General features: G+C 45.0%; 1 protein-coding gene across 19 annotated transcripts in view; it reads left to right on the top strand.

Moving 5' to 3' along the window:
• The window catches only part of ELMO1 (engulfment and cell motility 1), a 589,252-nt gene that overhangs the window by 239,724 nt on the left and 336,572 nt on the right, over window positions 1-12,956 (top strand). Inside the window, exon 1 of one of the 19 annotated variants that reach the window (XM_016957276.4) lies at window positions 8,358-8,476. The exons of the other annotated variants lie outside the window; for them this stretch is intronic. Coding sequence (XP_016812765.1) covers window positions 8,423-8,476 — 54 coding nt within the window. The 5' untranslated portion in view covers window positions 8,358-8,422. Of the gene's footprint in view, window positions 1-8,357; window positions 8,477-12,956 lie in introns of those variants that run through there. 19 annotated transcript variants of the gene reach the window in all.

Here is a 12,956-nt window from a genome sequence, read left to right as displayed (position 1 = left end):
TAGTACTGAAGTGCTGTTTTTATGTTCCGAAGTGTAAGAAGGCTGTGACATGCCACGCAGAAAAAATACGAAAATATATGGGTTTGTTAAGCTTTGTTGTGGCAGTAGTTACAGCACTGTTGGCTGAGCATTCAATGTTAACAAATCAACAACATATACTAAATAGGGTGTCTTTAAACAGAAACACACATAAAAGAAGGTTATATATTCACTGGTTGGCAAAAGCGTTATGGTCAGAGGCTCGCAGAAACAATTTAATATTGTTCCTAGGAGCAATGGTTCAGTAGTTGTTAACTTATTTGCAGCAACTTTCTAGGACATAACTACTGCAAATAAGAAGAGTCTACTATACTTGGAAGTCCCCAGGGAGCTTTTGGGCAGAAGTAAACTATGGAGAGGAGAATCCCAGAGGGTCCCGTCTGTGATAAGTGGGGAAGAGAAAGTCTGCTCTTAAATGGTAATGAGAGGTGAAGCCAGCTGGGCTTCTGGGTCGGGTGGGGACTTGGAGAATTGTGTGTCTAGCTAAAGGATTGTAAATGCACCAATCAGTGCTCTGTGTCTAGCTAAAGGTTTGTAAATGCACCAATCAGCTGTCTGTGTCTAGCTAATCAGGTAGGGGACTTGGAGAACTTTTCTGCCTAGCTATAGGATTGTAAACGCACCAATCAGCACTCTGTGTCTAGCTAAAGGTTTGTAAACACACCAATCAGCACTCTGTGTCTAGCTAATTGGGTGGGGGACTTGGAGAACTTTTCTGTCGAGCTAAAGGATTGTAAATACACCAATCAGTGCTCTGTGTCTAGCTAAAGGTTTGTAAATGCACCAGTCAGCATGCTGTCAGAACAGACCAATCAGCACTCTGTAAAATGGACCAATGCGCGCTCTTTAAAATGGACCAATCAGCAGGATGTGGGTGGGGCCAAATAAGGGAAAAAAAGCAGGCCACCTGCGCCAGCAGCGGCAACCCCTTTGGGTCCCCATCCATGCTGTGGAAGCTTTGTTCTTTTGCTCTTTGCAATAAATCTTGCTGCTGCTCACTCTTTGGGTCTGTGCCGCCTTTATGAGCTGTAACACTCACCGTGAAGGTCTGCAGCTTCATTCCTGAAGTCAGCGAGACCAAGAACCCACCAGGAGGAATGAACAGCTCCAGACATGCCGCCTTTATGAACTGTAACACTCACCGCGAAGGTCTGCAGCTTCACTCTTGAAGTCAGCGAGATCACAAACCCACCAGAAGGAAGAAACTCTGGACATGTCCGAACATCAGAAGGAACAAACTCTGGACACACCATCTTTAAGAACTGTAACACTCACTGTGAGGGTCCACGGCTTCATTCTTGAAGTCAGCAAGACCAAGAACCCACCAATTCTGGACACATTTTGGCGACCCAGATGGGACCATCGCCTGTTGCCAAGCGGTGAGACTAACGCCTATTGCCAAATGGTGAGTACCATCGGACCCCTTTCGCTTGCTATTCTGTCCTATTTTTCCTTAGAATTCGGGGGCTAAATACTGGGCACCTGTTGGCCAGTTAAAAGTGACTAGCGTGGCTGCCAGACTAAAGACACACGTGTCAGGCTTTCTGGGAAACGGCTCTCTAACAATCCCTGACTCTTCGGAGTTGGGAGCGTTGGTTTGCCTGGAACCAGCTTCTGCTTTTCCTGTACTTCTGGGCTGAGCCGAGGGTCGACAGAGAGGAAAGCCATTCAGCTCTGGGGTCCCAACAACAAGTTGGTTGACCCTGCAGCCATGAGCAGAACTCTCAAAGGCATGTCGTCCAAGCAGACTCGCCCATCTATCCTATCTATTCTGACCCTTGCCGCCTGGGTCCTAATGCCTGCCAGACAAACTTCCTCTCACCTTTCTTCTCCGAGGCTAGTCCCACTTCTAAAAAACCACTCCATGTCTCTGGTGCTTTTCTAGTTTCTCCTATAAGAATTATTTCTAGTATAAACTCCAGGACTCTGTTACCTTCTTTAGGCGCCTGGGCTCACCAATCAGAAAGATATAATTTTTGCCCAAAGCCCCATTGTAGGGGGACTATCTGGAATTTTAGGATCCCTCCTCAGACAATCAGGCCTAACAAAAGCTATTCCTGAAGCTAGGATATGGGGAGCCTCAGAAATTGTATCCTTCCTATTCATGTAAGTGAGGACAAAAGGTATCACTCTTCCAACTCAGGAGATCCCTTCCCTCCCTCAGGGTACGACCCTCCACTTCATTTTTCGGGCGTAACATCTTTATAGGACATGGGTAAGGTCCCAGTACTAACGGGAGAATGCTTAAGACTCTAACAGGTTTTCGAGAATGTGTCAGTAAGGGCCATTAAATGCAATTTTGCTCAGTCTTCTTTGTGGTCTAGGAGGACAGGCAAGGGTCCAGGTTTTCGAGAATGTGTCAATAAAGGCCACTAAATCCGACCTTCTTGGTCCTCCTTGTGGTCTGGGAGGAAAACTAGTGTTTCTGTTGCGGCATCAGTGAGTGCAACTATTCTGATCAGCAGAGTCCAGGGACCGTTGCGGGTTCTTGGGCAGGGGTTGTTTCTGCTGCTGCATCGGTGAGCACAACTATTCCGATCAGTAGGGTCCAGGGACAGTTGTGGGTTCTTGGGGAGGGGGAGAAACAAACCAAAACCATGGGCGGTTTTGTCTTTCAGATGGAAAACACTGAGGCATCAATAGGCTCACCCTTGAAATACATCCTAAGCCATTGGGACCAATTTGACCCACAAACCCTGAGAAAGAGGTGGCTCATTTTTTTCCTGCACTATGGCCTGGCCCCAATATTCTCTCTCTGATGGGGAAAAATGGCCACCTGAGGGAAGTATAAATTACAGTAAGAAGGAAAAGCTAAATAATTTCTGCAGATCATTCAGTACTGCTCAGTACCATGTTGGAATTCACAGGGGAAGTATTATAACTTACTATGTTTCAATTCATTTATTTTAAAGCCAGAAACTGCCTTGAAATGGCTGCTATACCAAAATACCACATCCCCAAAACCTGGTGAATTCTCAGAAAAATCATTCTAGGTGAAGAGAAGCCAGTCTATGGTGGACTTGCCTTATATTTCAGCACCGATCCCAGTGTGATTTTATCATAGGCTTTCGTCATTAAGAATGTGGTGCAGTCTCTTCGAGTACAAGGACAGCATTAGTAAGAATCTAGAATACATTTGTGGGAATTGGAGAAATTAAATTTTGACATTCACTTAATTTTTGTGGTATACTCTTTTTGCAACAGGGCATCTCTGGAAAGCACAAGATAATGCAGGTTTTTGTCAATTGAATCACTTTTCCCTATATCCCTTATTAATAACTGGGATAGTATTCTGAAACAAGCACTTTGCTTTCAAATACATTTTAGATATAACCCATAAACCTAAAAGTAAAATGACAGTGTATTTAAAAACACACATTTACTGAAATCTTATACAGTTATAGCTATATAGAATGCAGGAGGTCCCGGGGTGCTCTGCAGGGAAGCTCTGCCAGTCCTAGCCAGTCCACCAGACCCAGTCAGCCCCTTTCACCTGAAGGATCCTTAGGGGACATGGGTAAAGGGATTACCTGGGATGGTTCAGGCTGCATGAACTCACAGAGATGTGCCTGTTCCTCAGGGACCAGATCTTACACTGTCTGCCTCCTTGACATTTTGATCAGATCGGACACTCTCTTTTCCTATCTGAAATGCTGCAGACCTCAGTTCTAATAACTTCTGAGGCATCCCTGTCCTCAACAAGCCAGGAAATTCCTTAGTGAACCAGAGCAGAAATAGCCACCAGGTGGCGCAAACACACAGCCGTTGGCTCTCAGCCAGCCCCCTGAACTCTGGCTGACCAGCTGCTTGGGACATTCTGTTACGTTGCAACCCTGCTTATAAGCCTGAAAGGTTTGAAGTTGTTTAAAGTTTAAAGGCCAAGACAGGGGTTCTTGGGGTCTCCTTAGAGGGCTCTAAAGCTTTCATCATGGCCCGGCAGGAACTAGAAGCATTCTTGGATGTGCAACTGGCCCCCCTATTAAATGGGATTTGCCCGATGTTCATGGCAGATGGGCTTTTTCCCAATACCTGAGTCTCCCAACTCTCATTACCAGTTATTTTTCCTTACTCTGTCATGAAAGTATTTTAAGTAGGGCAAGCAACCTATACAAGTAATTTTTGCTTTCTGCTTTAACATGGAAATATAGGAAATAATGCACTGGAAATGGAAAGTCTATGAATATTGGCTGTAAAAACAATAATAATGTATTTGGGGGTTGAAAGTACTGTCCCATTATTAAAATATGTGACAGTAATAACGTGAGGAGGGCAGGGTAGTAAAGGGAGTTAAAGTGAACCAGCATTGGTAGGGAGTTATGCAAAGCTGTATGGGAAAGTTTGATCTGACTCTTGACATGTGGTTCTCAGGTAAATAGAATCTTTTAGAATCATTTTTCAATTTTTTAAACAGTAGCCACTTCTGGAGCTGTATGTTCAGAGGTACTGTTGAGATTTGTTTTAATGGTAGGGAGGATTCGAGCCTCTTGAGCATTCTTTTCTTTTTATCTCTAACTTTTCTTTCCTCACTCCTTAAAATATTAAGGGGAATTTATTTTTATTTATTTTTTTTTTTTATTTTTTTTTTTTTATTGAGACAGGGTCTCACTTTGTCACCCAGGCTGGAGTGCAGTGGTGCGATCTCGGCTCAACTGCCTCCCGGGCTCCAGCTATCCTCCCACCTCAGGACCACAGGCGCTCACCACCAGGCCCAGCTATTTTTTTGTATTTGTGGTAGAGACAGCATTTCACCATGTTGCCCAGGCTGGTCTCAAACTCTTGAGCTCAAGCGACCCACCCACCTTGGCCTCCCAAGGTGCTTGGATTACAGGTGTGAGCCATGGCGCCTGGCCATAAAGGGGAATTTTAAAAGGGAAGAGAAGTGAAAGTGGGTGGCCTATGAAGCTGCTGATGGGTCAAGCAAAAACTGTCAGGGAGTTTTGTTGCACACTTCACTGATTGGCAGGTGGGCATCCTTTTCAGGTGGCCCATTCGTCACAGGTGAAGAGAGGATTGCCAGCACCCTGCCTGTACATGTTCAGGGTTGCCTCTGTGCTGTCTTTCTTGGATGCTTTTGGTCAAATGACAGAGAGAATGGCATGCACTGTCTTCATGTTTAATTTTATATGCAGAGTTGTCTTAAAGTTGTAGCTGCTAGTTGGGCACAGTGGCTCTCTCCTATAATTTCAGCAGTTTGGGAGGCAGAGGAGAGAGGATCACTTGAGGCCAGGAGTTCAAGACTAGCCTGGGCAATAAAGTCACACTCTTGTCTCTACAAAAAAAAAAAAAAAAAAAAAAAAAAAATTTAATTAGCTTGGCCTGGTGGCATGCGTCTGTAGTCCCAGCTGCTTGGGAGGCTGAGGCAGGAGGATCTCTTGAGCCCAGAAGGTCAAGGCTGCAGCAAGCTATGATTACATCACTGAATTCCAGCCTGGGCAACAGAGCGAAACCCTATCTGTCTGTGGGGGGATAAAAAACAAGTTGTAGCTGCACATGTAGGAAAGAAAAGGTTAGCTTTGGAAAGCTCTCTTGAAAAACTGAAGAAGATCAGATTTATTTCCTGTCATTGAACCAAGTGAACCAAGCACGTTAAGTCATGGGGCAGGGCCTCTGCACAGTGGGCTCTTCTCAGATAACTCAAGGTCTCGTGGGGCCATTTCCACTTCAGTGTAGCATCATCATATTTCCTAGGGGTGCAGAGAGATCAAGAACTCCCACTTAGAATACTTGCAGATCTTTCTTCTGTGATCCACCTTTGCTGTCAGCTGCATTGAGAAAGGACATCCAAACTGGTGCAGTGGGGCCCCTAAGGGCAGTCCTAACACAAGCTCTCTGTCACTGTCTCAGGTGAAGAGTTGGCCCATGTTTTGCTCTTGCTGCAGGGCATGTGCTGTTGCCACCATTTCCATCTGTTTGGTGACTTTCGTATGTGATATGTTACTCCCTTCTTCCTACTCCGTCATGGGGAGGGAGCAAGGAGGAGTACTTATTGCTGGGAGTAATCTAATTTCAGAAGCACCCATGACCTGTGGACTCCTGAAAAAGGGATGCATGAATAATTGTACTTTTAAAACTTTGTTTTGTTTTGAGACAGGGTCTTGTTCTTTTGCCCAGGCTGGAGTGCAGTGGCATCATCATGGCTTACTGCAACCTCCACCTCCCACCTCAGCCTCCCAAAATGCTGGGATTACAGGTGTGGGCCACCATGTTCAGCCCGTTTTCATATTTTTAGAGGAACTATTTTAAGGGAAAAATTTTAAAAACAAATGACCTATGATTCATTGCCATGATAATACTTGACCTTCGTTCTTCTTACTTTTTACGGTAATTAACTTTAACTCCAGACACAATTTCTCAGGGATGGTTATTGAACACCAGGTGAAGAGACAGGTTTCTTCCAGTCCTGTTTTTCCAAACTCCTTTCCTATTTAGCACGCATTGCTGTGCCTTCGGAGGGACATTTGTGGGCAGTTAGGGTTGAATCTGTTCTCTGGTCACTAGGGGGCGCGCCTATCAAAGGCATGTGTGTGAGAAACTCTGCAGGCTGATGGCACTTCAATAAAGAGCAGCTCTGATGTGTTCATGAAGTGGAGGACTTAGTGGGGACTCTTCTAAGTGGGGTAAGTTTAGCAGGTTCAGAAAAATGCTTTTCCAGCCAGAATCTTCCTCCTTCCCCCTTTTAGCTCAAAATCTCCAATAACTCTGTCCCCTGGCTGTGGCAGAAGGAGAGGCAACATATTAAACAGTGTCAATCCTTCGTCTCTGAGTGTATTGTGCAAACTTCCTTGGCATCCTTTCTTTGCACATGGCGCTTTGGAGCAAAAGGGCACCATCCAGCAGGTGCAAGGGTGACACATAGGGAACCAAGGGCAAAGAAACGTCAGGGTCTCGTAATGTATAAGCAAGTCAATTGTGTTTGAGGCTAATAAAACATAGCTTTTACAAGTGCAGTCTTTGGTGCCAGACTGCCTGGTTTTGCATCCCAGCTTCATTGCTCATTAGCTGTGTGATCTTGAACAATTTACCTAAGTGTTTCTTGCCTCATTAGTAAGTTGGATATAGTCGTATCTCCCACCCAGGCTTGTTATGGACATTAATGAGTTAATTGATGTTAAGTTCTGAGAAGCCTTGGCATGGAGCCAGTTTTAGTAAGTTTTTTACAATTGATGATTGTCGTTTGGATCTGATGGTGGAAATGAGTCTGCAGAATGCATTTATAGTAACCCAGATGACTGGGGACATTCTTCATTTGACTATAACCAGCTGGGTCTGAGAGTAGAAATACATGGCTTCAAAAACAGTTAATTGTCAGGAGTGGCATATCCCAAAGTCCATGAATTCTAGAGAATTTCGTAAGAGTGCTTAGCAGTGCAGGACTTTTATACCCCTCAAAGAGCCTCTTTAGTGAAGGAAGCGGTGGATTTTTTGCTCTGCATTTTTGCTACTCAGGAATTAGCATGTAGGCACATGGCTGAGGATGTCCTTATGCTGCCTGCTCTTGTGCAGATTTTCAAAAGCAGATAAGACTCAAAACCACAACATATATTAAATCAATATTACTGTCCATGACAGGAAGCATTTTTCAATTGGATGACTCCATCCACGATACCCTTTGGAGGGTGCCTTGGACCTAGGCTGGACAATGCTAGGACCACCAGAGTCTGGCAGGGCTGAGTGGTGATGGGGTCCTGGTGCCTGGGAAAGGTAGTTATAGGCATCCAGCACCTCTTCCTCTGATGATTTTCTGTAGGTGCCTGTACTCGTGATTTTGCCTCTAGTAGGATCATATCAAAGCACCCCTGAGAATCATGCTGGTTATTCTGGGGTGCAGGCAAGAGAGGGAAGGAATGACCAGTTAAGAGTCCTGTGATCCAGTTACCTGCTTCCCATTGACCTGCTTTTGATGGCCATCAATCAGCTCCACGCGAAGCTAGCATGCCTTCTATCTTTATCCTTTCTCCTGAGACAGCGTGCTGTTGTGGTACTTTTTATTTTGTTTTCCATTTTTTCAAGTGGTGACTATTTGTCACAGTGCCCTTCCTACCTCTGAATTCAGTGTGATGTGACCTCGGGAGAGGAGGTGTGAGCACGACGTCCAGACTCGGACATGTCTGTTTCACGTCTGCCAGGAAGTAATTTTTATGCTGGGAGCTGGCTTCATGGCGTGGGATTCTAATTCTGGGGATGGCATTTTGTATGTGTAGGAAGACTGTCAAAACCTTTCCAATGGGAAGGGACAAGAACCAATTTGAGAATCACATGGTTACATAAGAACTGGCCCTGTGCGGGCATCTCTGCATACTTCCTGCACTTGTTCATTCTGAAGACGAGAGAAAGAGGAGCAGGAAGATTCTTCCATGAACTCTGCAAACCTACAAACTTTCCAATGAGAAGTGGTGCACACTCCCGAGATGGTGCTTGGGACAACATGGTTAAAAGGGTAAGGGGTATTTATTAACCCTTTGCTTTCTTGTTATTCCTGTCCCTCCTCTTTAAATGTTTACATTACCAAACTGGCTAGACTGCTGAGAATCTATCATTTTTAGGTTGCCTGCTAGGGTTTCCACTGGTCTTATCCCAGTAAATAGCTGCAGAAAATAGCTGCAGTGGCCACACCCAGCAGCAGTAGTGTCTAGGGGACTCTTTGGGACCTGAGCCAGAAAGTTCCCATATGCAGTATCTCATTCTGTCTCCACAAGACACAAGACACAAGGATTATTATGTCTATTTTAGAGATGAATAAAAAGAGGCTTACAGCTTCAGAAGATTTGAAACCTGCCCACAATAGCTGCAGTGTTTCAGCAGCACAAGGAGACATATGCAGACTTAATTTTTGTTTTCAAGTTGTTTAGTCGCAGGTTCAGACACTCATGGGAGCAAGGCAGTGAAATAGATGAAAGTAGCAGATCTTAGTGAAGCTTTATTTCTAGCCTCCCATGCCAAGGACACCCCCCACTCCCTTGGAGTCCTTGAGAAAGCCACCAAATGCTTGTCTCACTGTGGCCTTTCCACACTCAGGATGGTATTCCCACTAATGAAGACCACACACCAACCATCCACTTGCTGCTTCTTAAGGGAACATGCACAGAGCATTGTCCTTCCTGAATCTCAAGCTAAACCCAGCAGGAGCAAGGCCACGTTTCTATCTGGGGGTAGAAAGCAAAATTGTGCTTCCAGTTTTCCAGGGATGCTATAAATCCTTCCCAAATGCTCACAGCAAGCAAGTGGCAGGGCCAGTGTTTGGCCCCTTTCACCCTGATGCCAGTCCTCCCCCACCTCAGCCTCGAGGCTGTGCTGTCTTGCTATTTAAGGAAAAGGGAACATGCTGTCTACAAGGTCTCAGTCGCTCTTTACATTCAATTCAGGTAAATCCAAGAGGCCTTGTCTCCATTCTCAGCTTATTGAGCCTCTGCCTGCTTTCTTGATGTTGTTCATTTGTTGATGACCTTGCTTCATAACCAGGGCAAAGCAGTGAGGGAAAGCAAGTATTTTCATGACAGGTCCTGAGTGCTCATCTTCCTGCTTCATGATAACCCAGAAATCGGCCTTCACTTTTTGCCTTCTATTTTTCATAGATGGAGCCTGAAGTTAGCAGATTTGAATTTGGTTCTCTCCATCCCCCCAGCCCTTTAATATATTTATCTGTGATGTCATATACTAAAGCTTTTCCTTGTTTCTTGAAGGGTTCTCCCTCATTCCCACTGCAGCCTTCCCTGTCACTTATGAGCGTTAGGGCAAAGGGAAAGGGCTGGAAAATGGAGACCAGGAAGAGGGAGGCCTCTGCAGTACAGTTTTTAAAGTTCAGGGGCATCTACTGGAGATGGTCCGTCTGGGACCAGGTCTGTTAGGAGAAGAGCCACGCCAGCTTTTTCGGAGAGGAAAGCTCTGGGAGGAGGTACAGTTCTTCCTCACTTTGGGAAAGCATCACAGATTCCTGCAACTGCTGCTCAGTGCAGGGAGCCCCGCCTCCAGCCAGCTGGGCATGGCTGGGCATCCAAACAGGCATCCAAGGTGTGAGACAGGGGCCTGTGGATTTCTTCCATCTATCTGAGTGGCTCACTGTAGAATGGCGTCCCATCGGTCACCTGTAGAGCACTTTGATAGTAACGGATCATGCCATGCAATAGGGTCATGTTGGAGTTTAATCTAGACTAAAAATAAGAGACTAATGTGTTGATTCATTTGTTCGTGCAACCAACATCTATGAGCATTTATGATATTTAAGGCAGTGTGCGGACAGGCCTCTCTCTAGTCACAAAGATGAATCGGAGAAGCCAAGGCCTTCATGGAATTGATTGTTGAGTGAACTCCTTATCACTCTGGACCTCATGTGTGCTGTTCTCTCTCCTGGCACTCTCATCCCCTGTCCTCTACAATTCTCAGTTCAGAACTGAGTGTGTTGTATTCTTAGACTAGACACAGGGAGCCTGCTGGGAGCTCTCCCAGTCCAGGTCCTACCCCCGTTTCAGCACGTAGTTTGTACTTGCTTATTAGCCTGATGTCCCACCAGAGGGATAGGACCTTGTCTACTTAGCACACCTTTGCATCTCTTGCACCCAGCACAGTTCCTGCCACTGGATAGGCATATGGTAAGTGTGTGTTGAATGAATGAATGAATAGATCAGTTAAGGATTCTACCATTCAAGAAAGGAGACACCTTTACTTATAGGTAGAAGTTGATATATGCTATGAGAATCATACAAATAGACTATAAAGTGTTTCTGAAGTTCCAAAAATGGATAAGGAGAATTTGTTTGAGGACTCCATGAGATTTTACAGTGGAGAGGACGCTGAAGATGAACCTTAAAGAACAGGGAGCATTTGGACATGAGTGAGCTGGGGAGGAGGAGGAGCGTGGCTGACCAACAAGGAGTGGAAAGTGGAAGAATGTGAAGTTTCCTTCAATTTCTGCTCCTTTGAGGCTGGGCCATAAAATATTATGTGCTGCGGTGTTTGGATGATATTTGATAATTTGTAAGTTAAGAAATAATGCAGTTAAAGCTGAGGATTTCACTTCGGTGGTAGTAAAAAGATGGCAGGAAGTTGGAAGAGGCTGGAGGTGATATTGGCTGAAACTAGAAATAGAAGGGGAATAGAAAGGGAGAAAACAAATGTGAAAGAAAAGGTGTGGAGCACAGGGCTTGGTAACAGATTGGATATGGGGAGTGTTGCACAGCTTGTGTGGCCGGGAAGCTGGGTTGCTCTTTCTGCAGATAGGAGATGCAGCTTTGGGAAGGGGCTGGTTTGTTCCATTTAGGATAAAGGACATTTGAATTACTGTCAGGACTTTTCAGCTGGAGATAGCCAGAAGGCCAATGGAAATACAAATACCTAGCACAAGTTAACATTTGCTTGAGATTTACAGTAACCTGGCAAGTGTTTTGTTAGCCTATTTTAATGAAAGGGGAGCTGGGAAACTATAGAGCAGAGAATAAACTGGCCAGGACATACATCGAGTGTGTGACACCTGGGACTCCCGTCTTCATGTGTCAAGTTCCGTGCTTGTTCTGGAGAATTTCTCCAGGAGAGCCAGGGCTTTCCAGAGCATTCTGGATGAGAAGTGCCAGTGAGATGTATTTAGAGGGACAAGTTGCTGAGGCAGCACCGGGTGAGATCATTTGCTGAAGCCTAGAGTGGGTTCTTCTCTAAGTGTGTACTAGAGTCACATGTTTATGTGTATGTACATGTATTACGTGTGTGTGCACAAGTGTGTGTGCATGTGTGTGCTCATCTGCCAGCAGGAGAGAAAATGGTGATAAGAGAAAACTGGAAAGAGGATGGCCCGCCACGCAGGGACTCTGATTTGTTTGTAAGAGCTGGGAAACACAATTGATACTCTTCCCGTAGCAGGCCATTGGTGCAGTCCTATTTTCGCCGTTTCCTAGTGACTCACACTGTATAGATAGTGCTGCCTTATTTTTAGTGCTGAGTATGAGTGTGCTGCGGAAGGCTGCCGGTTACCAAGGAGGCTGTGCCTCTAAGCTCCTGCAGGGAGCCCCCCGAGTGGTGACTCCAGCCTCCGTGTCACTCTCTGATAACCCCTGGCAGAGCACCTCCTTAACCCGAGGGGTGACCGCTCTGTGCTGCCTTCCCTCCATCCCTGCTTATATAATGGCTTTTTGTTCTTATTCAGTTTACGTGTTAGAAAAAATTACCTCCATCTTAAAGGAGAGTTCTGGGAAAATGTTAGGCAGATCATAGAGAGCCAGGGGGCCTTGGTTGGATACAATCACTGTGCGGGTTGGGCTGCGTAGCCCCACCTAGTACAGGGGTTTTGAGTCAGCTTGGCCTCTTTGAGCCTCCCCTCTCACCAAGAATCCAGGGGGGAAGTGGTCAAAGTACTCAGGAAGTCCTCAGCATTTTTTACTTTACAAGGTAATACAAACCCAGTGAAGGGGTAGTTATCAGGTTGAATTCTTCAGATCCCTCACAAAAATTCCATTTTTGGGTCTGAGCACACATCTGCAATGTTTTGTTTTGTATTTTGATTTCATGAACTTTTTCTTTCCACTCTTTAAATATATATATATATATGTATATCTCCTATATATATAAAAATATATATGTATCTATATATAAATTATATATAATATATAAAATATATGTATCTATATATAAATATATATCATATATAAACATGTATATATCTATATATAAATATAGATATCATATATACATATATACACACACACATTTTTTTTTTTGAGACAGAGTCTCGTTTTGTCACCCAGGCTGGAGTGCGGTGGTGCAATCCTGGCTCACTGCAACCTCTGCCTCCCAGGCTCAAGCTATCCTCCCACCTTAGCCTTCTGAGTAGCTGGGATTACAGGAATGCACCACCATGCCTGGCTAATTTTTGTAGTTTTTGTGGAGATGGGGCTTCTCCATGTTGCCCAGGCTGGTCTCGAACTCCTGACCTT

This window comes from Pan troglodytes, chromosome 6 (genome assembly GCF_028858775.2).
Source record: "Pan troglodytes isolate AG18354 chromosome 6, NHGRI_mPanTro3-v2.0_pri, whole genome shotgun sequence".
Lineage (NCBI taxonomy): Eukaryota > Metazoa > Chordata > Mammalia > Primates > Hominidae > Pan > Pan troglodytes.
Note: the sequence above shows the minus strand (reverse complement) of the source record. Positions and strands in the feature narration are given on the sequence as shown.